General features: G+C 29.5%; 1 protein-coding gene and 1 long non-coding RNA gene across 4 annotated transcripts in view; both read left to right on the forward strand.

Annotated features, from left to right (window-relative positions):
• LOC106693989 (uncharacterized) overlaps positions 1-21,119 on the forward strand; it is a 34,244-nt gene that overhangs the window by 8,026 nt on the left and 5,099 nt on the right. The window lies entirely within an intron of this gene.
• LOC103574426 (uncharacterized) lies at positions 1,239-20,152 on the forward strand. 3 transcript variants are annotated; one of them, XM_014443695.2, is made up of 17 exons: positions 1,239-2,012; positions 3,695-3,896; positions 3,974-4,485; positions 6,758-6,895; positions 10,252-10,591; positions 13,843-13,896; positions 14,374-14,508; positions 15,383-15,523; positions 16,478-16,606; positions 16,758-16,942; positions 17,013-17,121; positions 17,265-17,489; positions 17,689-17,906; positions 18,521-18,737; positions 18,863-19,046; positions 19,146-19,248; positions 19,736-20,152. In XM_014443695.2, the coding sequence occupies exons 3-17, from the start codon at positions 4,195-4,197 to the stop codon at positions 19,817-19,819; spliced, it is 2,553 nt and encodes an 850-aa protein (XP_014299181.1). In that variant the 5' UTR covers positions 1,239-2,012; positions 3,695-3,896; positions 3,974-4,194; the 3' UTR covers positions 19,820-20,152. The 3 variants fall into 3 exon arrangements, with proteins under 3 accessions (XP_014299181.1, XP_053596700.1, XP_014299177.1); XM_053740725.1 differs by lacking the exon at positions 3,695-3,896 and having other exon boundaries at positions 1,239-1,480; positions 1,912-2,012; XM_014443691.2 differs by lacking the exon at positions 3,695-3,896 and having other exon boundaries at positions 4,042-4,485.

Raw genomic sequence — 21,119 nt, forward strand, 5'->3', positions numbered from 1 at the left:
GAAAGTATTTTGTTTTTTTTTTTACATATGTTTTTATTCCCGTGTTTTGAATTTTTTTAGAGGCTGTAATTACTTTTAATTGTTTACTGAAAATTTTTATTGAGATGCTTTAGCTGCTCATACTATTTTATGTGAGAGCATATGAAATTGATTAAAAATTTTATAGGAACTGAGAGAAGGTGTCTCGAGAGTTTAATTATTGAACGGATCTCTTTTCACGTCATTACAGAATTGATTAAATTCAGTATCATCTCCTTTACTTGAATGGAAACGTGTCGAATAGGAAGATTGACTGGTGAATATAAAAATAAAATTAACAAATAGATAAATTCTACTATTTTTAGTGCTGGTAATAGAACACTTCTAAGATCTCTCGGATTCCCTTCTTTCGTTTTAAAAAAAGTTTAATATTTAATTGATTGTTGGAAATTTTGGTGTAGAAATTAAATAAATTTTTCAAATTCCGAGTCTCAATTTTTTATTAAAGTCACATGTTGGGTTTTAAATTAAGCTTGCAATCGATAGATTTTTATCAAATTTTTCATAATATATTTTTAATAATTTAAATAATTAAAACGCCTGATGACAGTTCAAAAGTATGTCTCCGATTTTGAAATTCAAAAATAAAAAAATTAGCCGTTCAAATTTTTAATAAAAATTATTTAGGGTGAGCATTTTGGTTTTTATCAATAATTATATTCATTAAATCATGTCACGTTAATTATAAATTCAAGAGTTGACAACAAATTTTACAAAATGTTTTCTCTGTTATTAAAAATGAATGTGACATTAATTTTTTATTTTACAATTTCGGTAAATTCCGATTAAAAATGTCAGCTAAAATTTTTTGTTATTTTATGAATAAGAATAAAAATGATAAAATATATGTTCACAAAAAAAAAGAAACAATCGATTTAATACGGTAATAAAAATGTACAGTTTTGATTAAAAAACTTTTTAGCTGAGTGTTATTTAAAATTTAATAAAGGGACTTTTTTCTTTGATTAATCAGAGTACGAATGATGTGTAACAGAATAATAGTATATAGAAATAGAATAAATAAATAAATAATAGTCATAACCAGATGATGGTATGTGTACTCGGAAGTGGGCAGTACTTATGTACTTTATCCAAGTTATATTATTTGCAGCAAGTTGTCGTGTGCATATATAAACTATAAACAGACATTGTTGAATTGCGCAGGCGCTTTTTTGAGCTTTTAACTCGTTCGCCGTTGAGTTGGTTCAAGCATCGCAAGCACTTTGCTAGTCCTCTCGTGGACGTCTACCGGTCCGGTTTCTGGCTTGATTTACATTTATAATATACTAACATCCACATATACACACAAGCACACACATTGTCACTCGCTAAAATAATAATAAATAACCGTGTATTTACATTTTATGCAGTGACGCTTTTTAAATACTTTTATACGACTAATTATTACGAAAATTTATTTATAATTTCTTCAGCACAACCGGTAAATTACACTAATTTTTGTGGGAACTCTTGACTTTTAAAATAGTGCTGTGAAACTAAATAATTATACATATTTTAATATATATCTGAAAATATTAATTCTGCTCAAAATATCATTAATTTTTTAAATTTGAACATATGCGTTAATAGAGCGGGAAATTTTAAATTTAAATGATACTTTTTTTACACGCGATTAATTAAGTCAGCTGTCATCGGGGGATTATTAATTTTTCATCGATTTGTTATTTCGTTTTGCTTAATGCTATTACCCAGCTAAATTTATTTGTTTATTTTAAGTATTATATATTTTTTTTTTTACAAATAAACTATTTTCGTGCTGATAAATAACAAAAAAATAATAATAATTATTAGTATATTCATTTTTCCATTCGTTAAGAGTGTCGTGTTCTAGTGCTTGAGTTTATTTTTTAGTGGATCTGAAGAAAAAAAACTTGTCGACCGAGTTCATTTCGTTAAAAGAAGGTCAAGAGAGTTGGCAGCAGCATCATTTGATACTGCTACTGACTTAAACCGTACGTAGTATTATTTACTATTTTATATATTTTCATAATAACATAATTTTTTATTTTAATTCAAATTTAAAACTTACTGCCTATTAAATAACGCAGCCAAAGTAAAATAGAATACTAAAGTGATGAAGAACGCTTCTTCTTCTTCTTCTTCGTCTTCTTATTCTTATTCTTGTTCTTGATCAACTGCTTGTTCTTGCTCTTAATTTTCAATCGATCTCAAAGTTATCACACGAATAATCAATTTATATTCTATTCCGTAAAAAGTAACTTTAATAAATGGATCGTCATGAGAAAAGATTATAGCGTGAGTCAGTTAAAATTAAAGCACTTTATGCATACTATTTAAATACAATTATCTCAGTTTAAATATTTGAATAAAATTATGCCGACAAAAACAATTTTTTTACTCAAGAATGAGTATTAAGTTATTCAGCTAAGCTGAGACTGAGAACTTTAATCATCTATAATTGGGCGATTTAGTAATTCAAATAGTATGCAAATTAGGTTTATTAACTTTCATAATTAAATGTTTAAATAAAATTTGCGAATAGCTTTACGAAAGCTGCAACGAAGATTAATTATTCGAATAATAATAATCGATAGTCAAATGTACGTTTCTACGAATAGGGAATCGCCGAGATGCACAGGTGGTTGAGAACCGGATCAAGTGTTTGCTCTTAAGTAAACAAACGTCTAGAAAGCACGTAACGTTCAATGATTTATATAAACATTAAGTTAACAATTACAATGCCCTTTTAAAGTTAAACTCACTCAACTATTATTTTATTTAAATATATTCATGTGCTTTTTTAAATCATTGTTGTAACTCCCGCTGTTTTACCATAAATAAATTTCGCTTCTTATGCAATACTTATAATAATAATTTATAATTACTGATTGCATAATTAATTAAGAGTTAACGAGAAATAGTTACATTGTAAAATAACTTATAAAAATAATAGTAAATTATTGTTTTGTTTAAAGAAATAAAGCGACAAGTAAATTTGTAAAGTTGAGACGTACAGACACAAATAGAATAGTTTGGTTTTGTCGTCAGCTAAAGTTTAACTTTGTGTCCAAGTGTATTTATGTATATATAACTAAGCTAAAATTGACTTCCCTATAAGTCTGTATTACACGTTTATATACTTAAGACTATGTAGTTATATATATAGTAATAGAACAAAACAGAAGTTGTCGAGTCGCAAAAATGAATTTGCTCTGGTAGAAAGTACTGTTGAAAGAGTAGAAATAAGTTAAACTATAGCTACAGAGTAGTGAGTCTGCAACAATCCTTTTTGCTTTGATATTATTTGTACAATTAAGAAAAGCTTGTGTGTATAGCTTAAACACCAACGATTTCGTCGGCAAGCTTTCGCTCTTGTCGAGCCCCCTTTCCACTGCCATGTTTATTTAACGAGTTTAAATTTAAATTGTTAAACAATGTTTTTTTTTTTTTACCCAATTGCTATTATTGGTTCGAGGATTTTTTTTCTTCAACACTTTCAACTATCGGTTATTCTTTTTTCCACGCACAATGCTTCGTTGTTTATATACATTTTTTATTTTTTTATTCAAGAAATCGATTTTAAAATAATTGACTGAGGTAGAAATGATTAATTTTGAATTATTTATTGAGCAAACTTTGTTATTTATTTTAAAATTTATATTTTGGATGAAAGTTTTTTTTCTATTGTGAGGCGGCAGTAATGAAAAAGACGAACAAAAGAATAAAATTTTATTAATTAAAAAAAAAAATAAAATAAAAATGAACTAGTGATAAATAAATAAATTTGTGATAAAAAGAGTATCGTTTAAATTAAAGTCCAGAGCATGAAAATGTGAGCAAGAACAATGAGAGCGTGAAAAAAATAAGAATAAAAGGTGCTAAATAATAAAAAAGACTCGGTAGTTATTTTCCATTGAATTTTTTTATTTACATAAATTTAATTTTTTTCTAGATTGAGCAAATATACTTTTTGTCTCCTCTGTATGCATATATTTGTATTTGTGTTTTGACATTCTGCAGCTCTGCGGCAAGAGGGAAATGTAAAAAAGTAAAAAAACGGATGAAAAAAGGTGAGATGGGAAAGGAAGACAAAGGGATGATTTTGTAGTGGTCACGTGATTGGTCGCATCAAATGCTGTCAGTAGTGGCAATTGAAAGCTGGTGTGACTGAAAATGAGCGCGATGCAAACGGGACGTGACAACGAGCCAGGGCCAAAGCTCGTAGGCTTGCAAACGAACATTCTAATTTATCTGGTACTGTCTCAATTCCTCATACAAATTGGCACGTTTATATACCTGTGTGCGTACATATCACGATTGGAGAATGAGATTCAAGAGTTAGTTGCTGAGGTTACTGACACTGACGCTGAAAATACTATTGACGGTACTAATGATTCCGTTAGAAGAAAACGTAGTAGTGCTCTTCCACTTCCTGAAGATAATGCGGTCTCTGAGGTCTTTAGGGTGGGTATCAAATTAAAATTTCATTTATTTTTATATCTTCTTTATTCAGGGCTCGTTTCTCCCATTTTATTATATGATTTCGCAGTATTATTTATAATAATAATAATTATTATTAGCTTTTTTATGAGATAGTCGTAGTTTTTAATGAAGCAGAAAACTGAGCAATACAGAGATGTTGAGAAAATTCTTGACTTCAATATTCTAGATTCAAAACTTAAGGATTTTTTTCTTCACAAAATGAAGAAAAATTTATGCAATAAAAAAATATCTGGAGAAAAAAAAATTTAATGAGTTAAAGTTATATGTGAAAAGTATTATACGTGATTTAAATTGATAAAAAAATTGAATGCGTCTCTAAAAAAAAAAGAAATAATCTCGATTCAAAAGACTGGCCGCTCTTGATAAGTCTATACGATTTTTATTTTAAAAATAACATTACCATTCGCTCAAAGTATATTTCTAATATAAATTATAAAATTATTCTCTTTGAACATTTGAATCCATCAATAAATTTAACTTCAAATATTTATTTATAAGCTACGAAAATAATGTTTTTACTGATGCTGCAATCTTTATTGTATCAAATTGATACAGGAGTGGAATAAAAATATTTATTTAAAATTTTTAATGAGAAGTAATTCAAATCGGAAACTAATTTATATATTTAAATGGATTTTCAAGGGATTAAAAAACAACATGAAATAAAAAAAGTAAATAAACAAAGAGAAGAAGGGTCAATCACTTGAAAGCATTGGCGAGTAGCAAGTACATCAAAGAGAAACAGCAAGTTCTTTTCGGTAATGTAATCGAATGTATATAGCGTACACGGTACAAACTCCACACTGTATATATATTTCTTGCTCTATTTATTGGGTTTTCTTTGAAAGGAAACTCTTCGCGTGCGGCCAGCGAATCTAAGTTAAGTATAAGATAAAGAGAAAGAGATAAAAAGAGAGACCACCAATAATTATATTATGAATCATCTGATGTCTAAAAAACATCTGGAAAAAGTAACTTTTGTTAAATAAACAAATTTTTTTATTATAAAATTAGAATTTTTTGAATTTTTCCGTTGACTCGTTAGACGTAATTGTGAATTGTAATAACGATTGTGATACTGGGCAAATGTAATTACGTGCGAGCACGGCTCTTCAGTTTAATTAATGGTATAAAGGTAGTATCGCGTGTCATTGAATGATTGTCAAGAGATTTTGATAGCAATGAATGTTGAATAGCTACGATAATTATTGGAACGGTGATTTCAGTATGTTGCCGTTTGATTTACAGTTTAAATCAAAGAGCTTGATTATTCGTATCGACATTTACTCATACTAACCCCGACAGTATTTAGTTTATTTGGTATAATATGAAATTTTCATGATAATTAATTGTGAACGACCAAAGGTCTATTGCTATTTTATTTGATCGCTGGAAAGCTATTTGCTCCGAAATATAAATTCAATTGGAATCACAGTCCCACTGATTTATATCATTTGAAATAGTTATTCAAATTATTTTAAGTGCTAAGTGATTTAAACATTTAAGCAAATAATTTTATTTTACGGTTTGTTGAAAAGCGTTTTTTTTACTGGAAATTTTTCAAGTGAATTACAATAAGTTTAGCTGGTGTGGAAAACTCGAAAATATCTGAATTTAAAATTTGAAGGTCATAAAATTGTGGAGAATTTCATAAGTTTTGATGGAATTTTAATTATTTTAAATTAAACAATAGATATTGGAGCAGAGTAAGTAAATATTTGCCTTTTGAATCTAGCAATTATTTGTGCAGTGGGTACTCGATTGTTTAGAAAACTACAAAATCGAAAATACTATTTATTTTTTAAATTTTGTTGGTAATGATAACAAAAAAAATGTATACGATCCAATTTATAAGGGACTTGCAGGGATTGGAAGGTTTTATTGAGACTCAGCTCTGATATAGGGGAGAGTTGGGTAAAATGGGGATGCGAAAGAAACAATGTATTATTTTTAATGGTATTTGAGGTTCAAATTACTATTAAAAATTTTTTTTATTGAAAAGTTTGCAATTTTTATTACATAAAGTTACAGTGTATCAGTTTACCAGATAAAAAATAATAAATATCTTTTTATTTATTGGTTGAAATATTTAATATCGGGGTTGATTTTTTTAGTCCGGAAAAACTTAAAAAATAGATAATTTTTGTCCACTTGCCAGATACCCTGAAAATATTAAGTATCGAAAATCGTTAAAAAGTTTTCTGACACAAACTTTATGATAAGATAATTACAGATTAGGGATGAAAAAGATTCAGTAAAGGAGACGAAAAGAGGTACAATTTCGCCGGAAGGAGCACCCGGTGATACGATATCATCCCTGGTACCCAACAGCGACAGCTGGCTCTGGTTGACGGCTGACACACGTGTACCAGTACGTATTTTACTATTTTTATTTTACTTTATTTTTTTTTTCTTATAAATAAACCACCACCCGCCGTCATATATTTACAAATATATATACGTATATATTTGCATCCACTTCAGATGCTTATACTTGAAATTTTTTTCTCCAGCTAATGGCATCAGTTAAATTACTACCGGTCGAAAAAAAGCCTTTTATTCTCTAATTTTTTTATCGCCTAAGTTTAATTAATCACTAATAGCCACTCAAGGATAATGAAAAAAAAAAAACAAATATAAAAAAATTAAATCCCTTGATAACGAAAATTTCCATTCCACGTTCATAGTTTCGTCCATTCGTTTATTCGTTCGTTATTCCAGCTCGGAAATTTAAGCTGGCTTTTGTGATCTTTTTAAAATATGGGTTTTTCTTAATACTAGTATGTAAATTATATTCACTATTATTAAACCTCTTAATTGAATGCCCTATTACTTTTTTTTTTTATAAATATTATTTAAAGATTTAGTGGCATTTATTAAAAAATGATCTTTTCTCAAAGTTTTTAATTAAAATTTATATTTAAATAGTAATTACCGTACTGCAGAAATCTAGCATCATTAAAATAACTTATTTTGTTTAATTAACATTAAGTAGATCTGTATGTTTCACTTTTTCTTTTTTAATACTTTTTCCGCATCTCTTTATATTATTTCTCATATGTTTATTAATCTGAGATTCATATATTATGCATCCACCCTATCATAGAATAATTTATGAATATTTAATTTATTAAAATACGTTATTTTTATTCAAGTCATATAAATAATTAACATATACATATTTAATATTCAAGCTAAAATTACGCCTGCGAGCGGAATGGATACGGAAAAATATTTAATTAATGACAAAATCAACAATATTTCAAATATTTATAATTATTTGATTTTCGTTCCACTTGGTTTCAATTTATTTATAATATTTGTCGAGTTATTCAAACAGTTAATATCAACTCATATATAGTATGAGTAAATTTAGAATTATATTCTACATATAAGAGGGCTGGGTGAAATGGTGCCTGAAAAAAGGTATTTTTTCCATTTATCACCATTAAATTTTTTCCGGATAAAATGGGGTAATTTCCATAAAATTGAAAAAAAATTTTCTTTTTTTTTTTAGCAAAAATTTCGAAATAATATTGATACGTAGATTTAGCAATAAATATTCTCAAATTCCATTAAAATAATGTCATAATTTAATCCCATTTTTAAAAATAAAATTTTTTGGCGGTTTTCTTGATTTAAAATTTTGCATAATTTTTAATGAAGAAACGAATCATAAATTTCCATTTTTTGTTATATAAATATATTTAAAAAAATAAAAATCGTCTATCATTAGTTTAAAAAAAATTTTTTAAATGAAAACGACCATTTCATCGTGTAGAGAATAAAAATAATGAAATTAGAAATACAAAATAAAATTTAAGGAGAAAAAAGTCCGGTAACATTTAAATGCTATAGTTCGCAAGTGTACACACAGAGTTTGCTCACTAATCCAGCTTTCCTTCTCTTCTCTTATTATACTTCCCCATACCAAATTGGTATGTATAAGTAGAGGGATTAAACTTATATTTTCACTGGCTCACCGCAGTTATACCGTCTTCTTTGATTTTCATCCTGTCCAATATCGATTTTTCATCCCTCGACAATAATATCAACCACAAGTAATACCAGTATTACAGATTACAAAAAAAAAGACTTATTAAATCAAATGATTGATTTTTGCAACTGATTCATACGGTTTTTCTTCATACTTCACTCTATCTCGTGCGCTTCGTTGCCTTCGCCTATTTTTATCATTTTTTTTATTTTCTTTTCATCACATTCGCGTCACCATAGTTCTATACTTCTTAAACTCAGTTCCATTTATAGAGACATCGGCACGACCGCAGGGCATTACGGGCATTTGTGTCGTCTAAGTCCACGCAGCATCAGCACTCCCCGAGAGTAATTCTCTTCTTTCTCCTTCATCTTCTTCTCCTTCGTCTTCTTTTTCTTTAAAAAGCAATTGGTTTTAAATATTTAATACTGTCAACTACCGAGGAATAACTTGCCTCAGGTCTTCTGCTTCAGTTTCTTATCCACGCTCTTGTGCTTATGTTCAACACTAAAGTTATATTAATAATTATTATTATAATATACCCAAGATATTTAGAAACATTGTTTGAGCACCAGGTTTCCGAACGATTAGCTAAGTAATTTATTCGACAGAAAAATTTATAAAAATTTTTAAATTAATTTTTTGTGTTGTCGAAAGCCCCAGTTTGATATTAAAAAATGAAAGTACAGAATCCTGATTACTTTAAATAATTAAAAGCTTTATAAAATGAATTTCGTCAATAATTTATTAATTATTAATTATTATTTTAATTTTACACAAATATGAAATATGCATCAATGAATTTATAATGAGAATGGGGTTATTATTTCCGGTAAAAGACTGATATCCACTGTAATATAAATTAAGCTTAACCAACTCATCAAAAGTTTTATATTTTAATAATATAACAAAATAAATTAACGAAGAATTTATAAACCTGAGCAATATTTTAACGATCGAATGAGGCGGGGAAACATATTTTATCAGTATTCGATAAGTTTATCGTAAATAGGTCGTAAGATAGTTTGTTGCCACAAAAAACAAGCCAGTTATAGCGCAAGATAGAGGAATCCGCTATTGTAAGAAGGAACAAAGGGTAGAAAAAATAAGAACGGATCGATTTAAAAAAATCGATAGAAACGTCAAAATCAATATCTCACCATTTATTTTAGGGGTTCTTTTATTCTGCGTAGGTTTTTATATCCGCATGGCTTTGGCGTAAGGGTCGTAGAAGGCGAGGTATAAGTGTGGGTTTGAGACTGTAAAAAAAAAGTACGGCCAGAGAAAAGACGTCTGTATTGAAACGACAGTTTTCTCGCGGATCTTTATTCTGTATAGAATACTATTGCGATGTGCAGCGAACGAGACAGTGACGGTGACGGGCTGGGTCTACCTAGATCGATTTCACTTGGAAGTTTATCCGATTTTCATTCTATACATTTATTGTGATAGAAAATGCCGACATATACCAATATATATATATATATATATATATATATTTTTGAAAACAGTTCTTTTCAATTTGTATCATGTCTCTTTTATCATTTACTTTAGCCCACTAGTATAAACACATAGAAGGCTTTATTTTTTTCTAATTAAGATTTCTTGCCATTTTTGTCCTAAAAAATTATTTTCATACTCAAAGAAAATCTATTTCTCAAAAATAACCACCAATTTATTCAGACCGAATAACTTTATCGCGCACAATATAATGTAAATAAAATTTCCAGTTCGATGCAATGGACACATTGTGCAGGAAATCTGCAGAATATTGTCCACCAGGATTGCCAGGTATACCGGGACCTCCTGGAGTGCCTGGAGACCGTGGATTACCTGGGATTGCTGGTCCAATAGGACCAGAAGGGCCGCCAGGTATTCCTGGATACACTGGAGAGCGCGGGCCTCGTGGAGAACCCGGACCTCCTGGTCTAGATGGCCGCGATGGAATCCCCGGCGAACCTGGACTCGACGGAATACCTGGCAGAAGTGGTCTTGATGGAATTCCGGGAACTGATGGGAAGCCTGGTCGCGATGGAATCCCCGGATTACCTGGACGAAATGGCACTGATGGTATGCAATCTTATTTTTTATATGTAGATGTACTTGTATTTATTTTTTTTGAAATACCTTTGTCTTTTCTATTCTCATTTAGTAACATAAAAAGAACAATTTCTATCTATGATGCTGGTTGTCTTTTGTTCCTCGATTGCACCCGTTTTCATTGTATTGTCATGCGGTCCACTTTCATCTCTCGTCTCCCTATATACTATTCTATACTACTACTCGTTGAAGTCGTCAGCGGCAAAGACGTCGAGAGAAAACGAGGATGGAAATGGCGATAGTGCCAGAGGAGCTCGAGTGTGTAATATCGTGGTATAAAGGATAAAAAAAGAAATAAAAAATATAAAATATATATATATATATATATATATATATATATATATATATATATATATGTTTTTTTTTAAACGGTTTTTTATTCTTATAAAATACTCGGTTCTACATATGCTGAGTTTTTGAAGAAGAATGACACGCAGAATTGGTTTTTCAGTTTAATTTAATGTTTGAATTAACCATGAAATTAATTAACAAATTTATTATTTTTAACTTTGCGCTGGAAGTTTGATATCATTTATCAAGAGATATGTTATTGCAATCGATGCGAAAATTCTTCGTGTTTTTTTTTTTTTTTCGTACTGGGGCATCGAAATAATAAAATAGAATCAAAGACAAATAAACGGCAAGATTCAAAAAACCGTAAACTAATAAAATAGTTTGGAGATCGTATACATAAAATATTTTTTTTTTAAATTTAGTGTACCGATATTTTACCATGTGAAACTCTGTCAACATTTATTGACATCGCGCTGAAAAAAGATTCCAATATAATCGCTTCGATTTATTTTAAAAAGTGATTTTTTTTTTAGTATATATATTAATTTACAGTTATTTCATCAACTACCGAGCGAATAAATATTTTTCAACACACAAATTATTTTTGAATCGTTTTTTCTCAACAATATGTCAACAATTTCTGTGCGAAATACAAAAATTATGACATTCCAATCATTTTTGAAGCTTTTGAGCTAAAAAAGTAATAAAATGAAACAAAAACCAGCAGCAGCTTCCATCAAAAATTCTAAATAATTGGATTATCAATTTTATTTTCTACTCGATATTGTCTAAAAAAAATCGTCAATCATCATAAAGAATTTACCCTATAAATAAATATTAAATTTCATGCAATTAAATTTTTTTCACAGAATTTTGCTACAGTAGCTCTGGATGTACTAGGTAAAAAAAAAAAAAAACGGAAGCAAATAAACGGTGGAAATGTAGGAGTTTTGTTCTAAAACTACTCATGAGTAAATTTACCGTATTGTATAGCAGCATCCCAGCATAAAGTACATCTCGAGAAAATCACCAAGTGTTGAAAGCTGGTATCTTTTATTTTTCTTAGCTTGATGTATTATTCTTTTCTCGGTTTTTTTGTTATACCACTCTCGTAGATTCTAGAGAGGCATCAGGATTATGGATCTGTGAGGATCATCTATCCTAGGTATCCCTTATATGCCACCGAGATCTGGATGACATTCAACCGGATGTCATTTTATCCTTCTTCTTTATCTCCGACTCATAATGTCTCTTTTTTATTTTATTTTTCGCGTCCAACAGGCTCTTAAATCGTTAAAGAAGCTCCAGTTCACCAGCACACATGATTTTACCTTTATTTTACTTACATAATATTATACATACCTCACTCTCTATTTAAATATATAGCCTATCTTTATCATCGTGTACTTGGCTTTACATAAATATCATTATCTCCTGACTGAGTGCCGCATTAAAGTACTCGAGACTTTTTTCCCAAAGCCGTTGTCATTGAACGTCTTGCTGCTTGTATGCATTACGGAATACGGTATTCGGAGTTAAATAAAACTTCAACGGACACTTTTTTAAATAACGTTCTGTATATTGTACATTGCAGAACAGAGTTATATATTTAGCAGAAAAACTTATATGACATGAAAAACAAAGCAGAGCAATTCTTTTTAGAAAAAGAAAAAAAATACTATAATTCTTTTATATTGGATGACTTTAAAAAAATCATGTGGGGTAAAATGGGCTCTTTAAAAAAAAAAAATAATAAAATTAAGTCAAATTTCTTTTTTTCAAAAAACTCATTCCTGGTGTAAAATTACATTTATTAAAGAAAAACATTTTTAAAATTATTATTTGAAAAAAATTTCTACTCAATTGTTATAGGAAATTTTTGAGATGTTTTAGAATCAAAAATTTTTTTTCGTATCATTTAAAAAAATGAATTTTTGTCTGTAAAATTTACTGCTCCCTTTAAAATAATAATATATTTAGTATTTCTGTAATTGAATTCTCGTTTGTTTTAATATTTATTGGAGAAATATAATTTGATAATTGTAATTATGGTTAAACAATTATGGAAAACCAAATAGAGTGCAGATATTACGTGAAATTATTTGAAATTCATATAACTAAACGGCAATGTGTATTATAAATATACACACACGTATATTAAACGTACGGTTCGAGGACATTATAGTTTATATAAATATACCTCAGGTGCAGTGCATATTCAAATGTGTCGCGGTAACTGATAAACACTCGCTTCACCAGAAAAACACGAAAAATTTTATCTAGACTTCGCCATACTTGAGAATATTATTCATATTTTCTTATTCATTTTTCATTCATTACAGACGTTTGTTATTTTATTTTTTTCCTTTCATTCTTATTGCTCTTGACGGAATTTTCTTATCTATTTAGCATTTTAAATTTCGCCATAAATAATAAATAAAGTCCGTGATAATTTTATCTCCCATTACCACCGTAAATCTGCAAGCATCTAATTACGGTAATCTCTGTTTAAAAATAATAATAACAAACTATTAGAAAGTAGATGGCATTGAAAAAAAACTTTATACAAGACGGATTAAATTTGAGTAGTAATTTTATCGGATTTCGCTGAGCCTCCTTTGACGAAGATTACGACCAACTTTAGATCCTTTTTACTTTTTTTTATAATACACTTTGCTTGAGGGAATTTGTTTCAGCGTTGTACGCACGTACCAGCAATCTTGAATACCTTGTCAAATTCGTGTTCCCAAGGCTGTAATTGCTGAAGACGACGTGATTACTAAATGATTGACAAACACTTTATTGTGCACAATACACTTGAAATTAAATTAAACCAAATCCCTGATGTAATATTATTATTCAACACACTCGTATATTTTTTTTACAGACATCAATTAATAGTAAACGATAAAAATTTTTTTATTAAGGCAAGCGAGGACTCAAAGGTGCCACTGGAAATCCCGGACCTCAAGGACCACCTGGTAAATAATTAAATAACTTTATTTTAATATAAACTTAAAGAAACATTTAATGAGGAAAAAATGTAATCTTCTGCAATGACCAATTAGAGCAAAAAGTTAAGAGACTTTATTAAGATTTATGTTATGATTATAATGCCAATGAATTTCATATAATGAAGCGATCTAATTCCCAGCAGAATAATTAAGTAAAGTCAAACTAATACTCTCCATAACGGTAGATTAAATGGGGTACGAGATCACTAAGTAATGGCTACTTAACCCCATCTTAATATTTTATATTTTCAATAATGACACTGCATAATTTAACTTTTAACTCGGGGATTAATTACTCGGCTGGTATAATAACTGGTAAATAGTGGTAGTTATTATTATCACTATTTTATTGAATTAATTTATTGCTGACAATTGACAATAGTTCAATAGATATTTGAAGACGTAATATTTATAGTGTAATGTAAATTTAAATTGCGTTTATAGGTGCCCGAGGAGAACGTGGTATTCCTGGAACTCCGGGCAAAGACGGGAGTCCTGGAATTCCGGGAGTGGTGGCATGGGAAGTCAGGAGAAATGACAGCAAAACCAATGAACTGCTCATACCGCCCTCTATTCTCAGTAAGTCTGTTCTCTTAAATCCTCGAAGGTACTTCTTGTACTCATTCTTTTCCCAAGGCTACGCGAATCAATCGTTATTTTATCTCTGAGTGTCATAAACTGAAAGATCAGCAAAAACAATCTTTTTAGTGACGTTTTCTCCATCACGATTTATATATATATAGGAAAGCAGACGCTGACATCGTCTTACGCTTGTTAACATGTCAGACAAAAAATGATAGCAAGTTATGAAATTTAAACAGATAAATGAGAATTTTTATCACCGAATGTTTTATACGCGTGGAATAATAAAAAATAAGATTTGAAACTTTTCCTTGTAGAGCGTAAAATAATGTATGAGAGTTGATTTGAATTATTGATTGATAACCCGGCGTAAATGACAGCTACTAAACCGATTAAGTTTAATAATTTTCCAATTTGAAATGTTTTTCGATATGAAAACTAGTGGAAGAAAAATATAATCTCTTTGAAACAGATTTACTTATGCATGCAGAATGCAGCTCAGAAGATATTTATACGTACGGAAGATCAAACAATCTATAAATATTTAAACTGAAACAAGTTTATTTTTCTTTTAAAAGTCAAACATGAATTTTTCAATAAGTTTGATTATTAACTTTTTATTGAGTCTTATCTACAACTGAGCGGAGGTGAATAACCTACACACGCATTTTAATTTATGATTGAAGGGTTGTAATTTATGGAAATGAAACGTTTTATGTAATTCGAGAGTTGATAGACACGGCAAGACGGAATGACGGGTTAAACTATATTTCCGATTCAGGATGTCAGCTGTCTTAAAGTCTCGAGAAGAGCGAGCTGCTGATTGGGATACAGAATATGATATCTACATAACTTAACTGCTCAATTTCAGGTGAAAACTTGCCGCAACATGTGACTTCTGTGCCAGAACGATCGTATTTACAGTTGCAGTGTGGAGCCAGCGGCAATCCGAGGCCTGTTATCCAGTGGTCAAAAATCAGTGGTATGGCCATACCTATGGGCTCTTGGCACGGTAATAATATTGCCATTAATAGCTATTGAAAACTTGCAAACTCGAAAATAATATTTGAATATCAATTTTTTTTTTTTTAACAATAGTTAGAGATATTGGAGTTGATTTTAATTATAATTAAATCAAAAATCCATTAAATTTTTATTTTATTCGAACTAATGAAATGATTGATGTGCATTAAAGTTGGGAGCGTGATATACAATATGATGTATTATATTTCTCACATTAATAATACACGCTCGTCATATAATATCATGATGACGTTCAACGGAGCGCGTTGAGGTGGCTAATTGGACCGTGCGTACTGGACGATGACTGATCCTTGTTATGTTTAACGGGCTGTGTGACAAGCGCGTGAAATGGTCGCCGTGTTAATTGCCTAGCCTGAGGGCCACCGACAGATAGTTGTAGAAACTCGGCTTGTCTATCACTGTTTATACTAAGCCCTTAACTTTGTCTTTATCTTTGACTTTTAAAACGACTTGTTTTATTTTCCTTTATATATTTATTATATTTTTTTAAGTACTTTACAAACAGAATATTTAATTTACTCTGCTCACTTTATTTTCGATCCTCCGTTTCGGACATTATACTTTATAATTTATTTAATTGTATATAAATAGTAAATAGTATGTCGCAAATATACTTTAAGGATTATTTTAAATAGTTGGAAATTCAGTTTGATTTTTTTTTCTCTGTAAAATCACTTCTATGAGATATTTTTTAAAATTTTTCTCTCTGTCGGCTGATTGATAATTTAAAATAACACGACAAATTAAGTAAATTTACCTTTGATCTATCGTTTGATTAATTTCAATTTTTTATGATCAGACATTTTGTTGATTTTATTCTAAAAATTATTAAATAAATATTTATGTGTAATATTATGATTAAAGTAAATCGAGGAATAATCCAATCTATGTTGATATTGTTATATTTTATTTTTGCAACCAGTTTCGTCGGTAATTGGAACTATTCTAAATATTACTGTTGTTAACCGAGAGCATATGGGCGAATACATGTGTATAGCTGACAACGGAATACCACCCCCGGCGAGTTACAAATTTCGACTCGAGGTACAATGTAAGTCAAAGTTTATAATTTCATTTGTTATCGCATTATTTAATTTAGTAATTTCTAAGCTCCCTCATTATTCATTATTAATCACAATAAAATCACGAGCTTATATATTTTAATTTAACATGAAACAAATTTACAATATATTTTTTTACAGTTCCACCTTTCATTAGAGTATGCCACCAAATTATAAAAGTTCAGTTGGGCGGAATGGCGATATTAGAATGCGAAGTCGAAGCATTTCCAGAGCCAACAACATGGTGGGAAAGAGACGACGGGAAACCTTTGGACATATCGCCAAAACACCGAATGGAAATTTATGACAAAAGAGATCTATACAAAGTAATTTTCCAATCAACTGATATATTAATGATAAATATTTAAGAAGTGATAAATTAAAATCATATTTCAGTTCAAAATGCGTCTCAACATCACTAAAATAACTTACCAAGATCACGGGTCTTATCACTGTACCGCTAAAAATGTAATATCTATAACAAAGGGCACAGTGATGGTTTATGGTTTGTTACTAAAACAATTTTTTATTCCATATTATTTCCATTTCATTCTATTCTGCTATTCTATTTAAACTTTATACACATTTATAACAGCTATAAAAAATTTATCGTTTATTTTTTATATCGTCACGTACGAACGTATCCAGATGGCACAAAAAGAGTATCGATGGATAGTGGAGAGTTACGACGGGAGGTAGTTTATGGTGAGCGGCCACCCAAAAAAGTTGATATCCATGATATTTGTCCGCCTCAACTCAGTTGTGACAATTGTCCTCAAAACAAATGCGGTTTTTCCGACTTCGGCGGATGCTTCGACATCAGGCCGCTCGCTACACATGATAATTACACTGGATTGCCTCCCCGGCAGGGTGGTCAGTTAATTCAAAAATATTAGCTAAAAATCATTATTATTATTTTATAAGCTCGTTGTAGATATTAAAATTGACAACAGTTTTCTTTTAATATTTTTTATTAATAACATTTATGTTCTTCGCATATATAATGGACATGAATATTTATGAAGTATATATATATATATATATGTATATAAATTTTCAATATGTATATTAGTGGGCATACTGGAAGCCGTTGGGAAACCCGTATTCAAAGGGAATATGGATGATACTCACGGATATTGGATGTATGATGCTCTACCCAGAACAGAATCTATATCTGAGAAACTATGGGTTACACGTAGTAACAATTCCTGGTATATTTTTGAATATAATAAAAAAGATGATGTCAAGAGAGGTCAATCACGTGCTATACGCTTACCCTATCCATTCAAGGTATCGCTTTATAAAAAACTTTTTTACTATTTTTATTTTTTGTTTAACGTTTCAATCATACTTTTAATTGACGAAGAAAAGCCAAACGAATGTTTTTAAATTTTTGACCGCACTATTGATTCGAGATGAAACGAGTATTTTGCCCTCTGTGTTGTTTGTTCTTCATATCATTGGGTATTGGTAAATTTACTTATATTTTATAAATATAGTGAATAAGTATATACAGTAAATAAATAAATATTGGTCATTAATAATAAACACATTATAAATGCACTGCGAATTCTATTATCGGACAAATACGGTTTTGGTGCACTCGCTTCGTTGCTTTGTTTACTCATGCCGAAATATTTCACGGCCAAATAATTCACATTCTGGGTAAATAAATATGTGCATATATATATATATATATATATATATATATATATATATATATATGTATTTCTGATAGAATATCCAATATCTTGCGATATTATTTCCGCGATATCCATGTCCTGATAAGAAAAACATTAATTTATTTATCGCGTTTCCGTATCTGGGCGTCGTCCTTTAAAGTCGGGCTTTAAAATACAATCCTTGGGTATAAATAATCAATAAACTTAATAAATTATCTAAAGGGTAATGGGCATGTTGTCTACAACGGATCATTTTTCTACAACCCAGAAAATCGATCATCGATATATCGGTTGGATTTAAGTACTGCTCAAACAACCCACAATACACCGCACTACAGCATGGAATTAATTTTACCAGGATTAAAAATAAACAATAATAATTATTTGTACTCACGTGACCACGATTCGAGTTACGTGGATTTTGATGTAGACGAAAATGGTAAGTTTTCTTTATCTTTCAAACACACCACTGAACTCGGTATTTACAAATGAATAAACACTAATACAATTTAACGTTTACGTATAATTCCGTTTGGCTAAATCTAACTAACGGTTTATCTTAAGGTTTATGGGTCATTTATGGTCTGCCATTAAACTATACAGCTGTGCTAAAAGTTGATATCGTAAAAATGAAAGCTCAACAGGCCTGGAATATAAGTATCGATCATCATAGATTCGGAGAAATGTTCATTGCATCCGGTGTCCTTTACGCAGTCCACAATGTGACTGGTCCTAGTCTGGAAATACGGTGCTGACATTTATTTGAATCTATTAATTATTTATTACTTGCTTTTAATATAACAAAACTTACTTTAATATTTTTAATAACAAATAATAATATTTTTAGACTAGCGCTGGATTTATACAGGCACGCGATACTAGATGTACACTTGTCCTTTTCGAATCCGTATCGCAAAACGACAATGATACGCTATAATCACAGGATGAAAGTTTGTATTTATAATTAACAAAGTTTTAATAATTATTTACTAGTAGTTGCAGCACCTCAAACGCGACGCGTTATCGATGTCATCTACACTCCTTTACAATTTAAACCCGCTAAACTTTAACTTGTTACTACTATTTTTTCATTGTGCACTACATTAATTTAACAACCAATCCATTATAATGAGAATTTATAATTAAGTATACGCAATTTAGAGTCGGCTTTGATATCCCGTGATAAATTAACTTCTAAAAAAATTTAAGATTTTTTGTGGTGCGTCAATTTGTATCTTCGGGCTTACGATTATTTAAAATTATTTTTTTTGTGATGATGAGATCGTTCTAGTCGACGAGTTTAATAAAAAACAGAAGAATTTAGATTTTAATTACACGTTTGAGGTGCTCTGCTGTAGAGAAAATGCTTATAATTGGACTCTATTCTGTCATATAAAATATTTAAATATATATATATATGTATATATTTTTTTTTAGGAATTGTATACGTGGGACAAAGGAAATTTACTAGCATATCCGGTAAAATATCAAGACACTAATAATACAAGCGGACTATATTAATTGTATATTTTAAAATAAAAAACCAATAAAACTAAATAAAGTTAAATTAAATTATAAGAAAATAATTGATCAATTTACAAGAGTATTGCGATCCAGAAGTTTGAGCTTCTGATCTGCGGGAGAAGTTTAAAAGTTTCACCAAGATCTGTCTTTTAATTAAATAGCGTCAGTATCGGTTTACTTCCGGGTATCGTCGACTTACCAAGACGATCACGTGATTGAATTCTCTCTGAGCACAATCAATAATTATAATTATAATTAAAAAACTTGCTCTCATAATTTCCCTTTTTTATTATTTTTTTTAACTTTAATATATATCTGGTATTTATTAATATAAATATAAATATATATAATATATAACTAATAATTTTTTATGTATGTTAAATAAAGATAATTATATAATTAAATGTTTAAATATTCTCTTATCTTATTTTCTACTAAGGTATTTCATTATCAATAAGGTGAGTTATATATTTACATATATATTCTGTTGTCAGTATTCATATATTTTTTCTTTGACGTTGTTTTAAATTTTTTTTTTCAGACTCTCGGTTTTTCTGTTTATTATGGAATACATTTCATTGATTTCATTTCGTTATAAAGCTTCATTGTGTTATTGCTGTACAATAAGTAAATCTCTCTCTCTCTCTCTCTCTCTCTCTCTCTCTCTCTCTCTCTCTCTCTCTATATATATATATATATATATGTAATAAAAATATAATTTTGTAATTTTTTTAACCATAATTTTTTTTTTTTTATTAAATGCCAGTAAAAGCGTGATAAGAATAATTTTTCAACTCGAGTCGGTGATATAAAATAATTTTATTTGTTCTGTTCCTCTTTGTTTTATATCTCATTCGAATAGAAAGTGTTTTAATTATGTTGACATTTATCTTTTAACTGCGTTCCCTTTGCCGTATGGTGATACTGGCTCGGCAAATGTTTTCATTGCTAGCTCTTAAGTCCCTTTAGCACGCGTACGCTTACGAGAAATAATGATTAGCACACAGTGTGTCGTGACGGGTTTACTACGTCTGGGTCAAAGTACTTTGTACAGGTCAAAGTAACTCTCTTTAACTTAACTTATTTCTGCTACGTGAATACTCAACAAATCTTCTTTTTATTATACATACATTTAAACTTTTTTTAGCTCTCAAAAAAATCTCCACTCAAAAAAAGTTATTTTTTACTTTTATTAAAATATGCATTTACTTTAGCATTTTAAAGATAAATATTCATGTTAAATATATACTCATATTTAATAATCGCGGATTCATTGATATTTTATAAATATATTTTT

Source organism: Microplitis demolitor, chromosome 7 (assembly GCF_026212275.2).
Source record: "Microplitis demolitor isolate Queensland-Clemson2020A chromosome 7, iyMicDemo2.1a, whole genome shotgun sequence".
NCBI lineage: Eukaryota > Metazoa > Arthropoda > Insecta > Hymenoptera > Braconidae > Microplitis > Microplitis demolitor.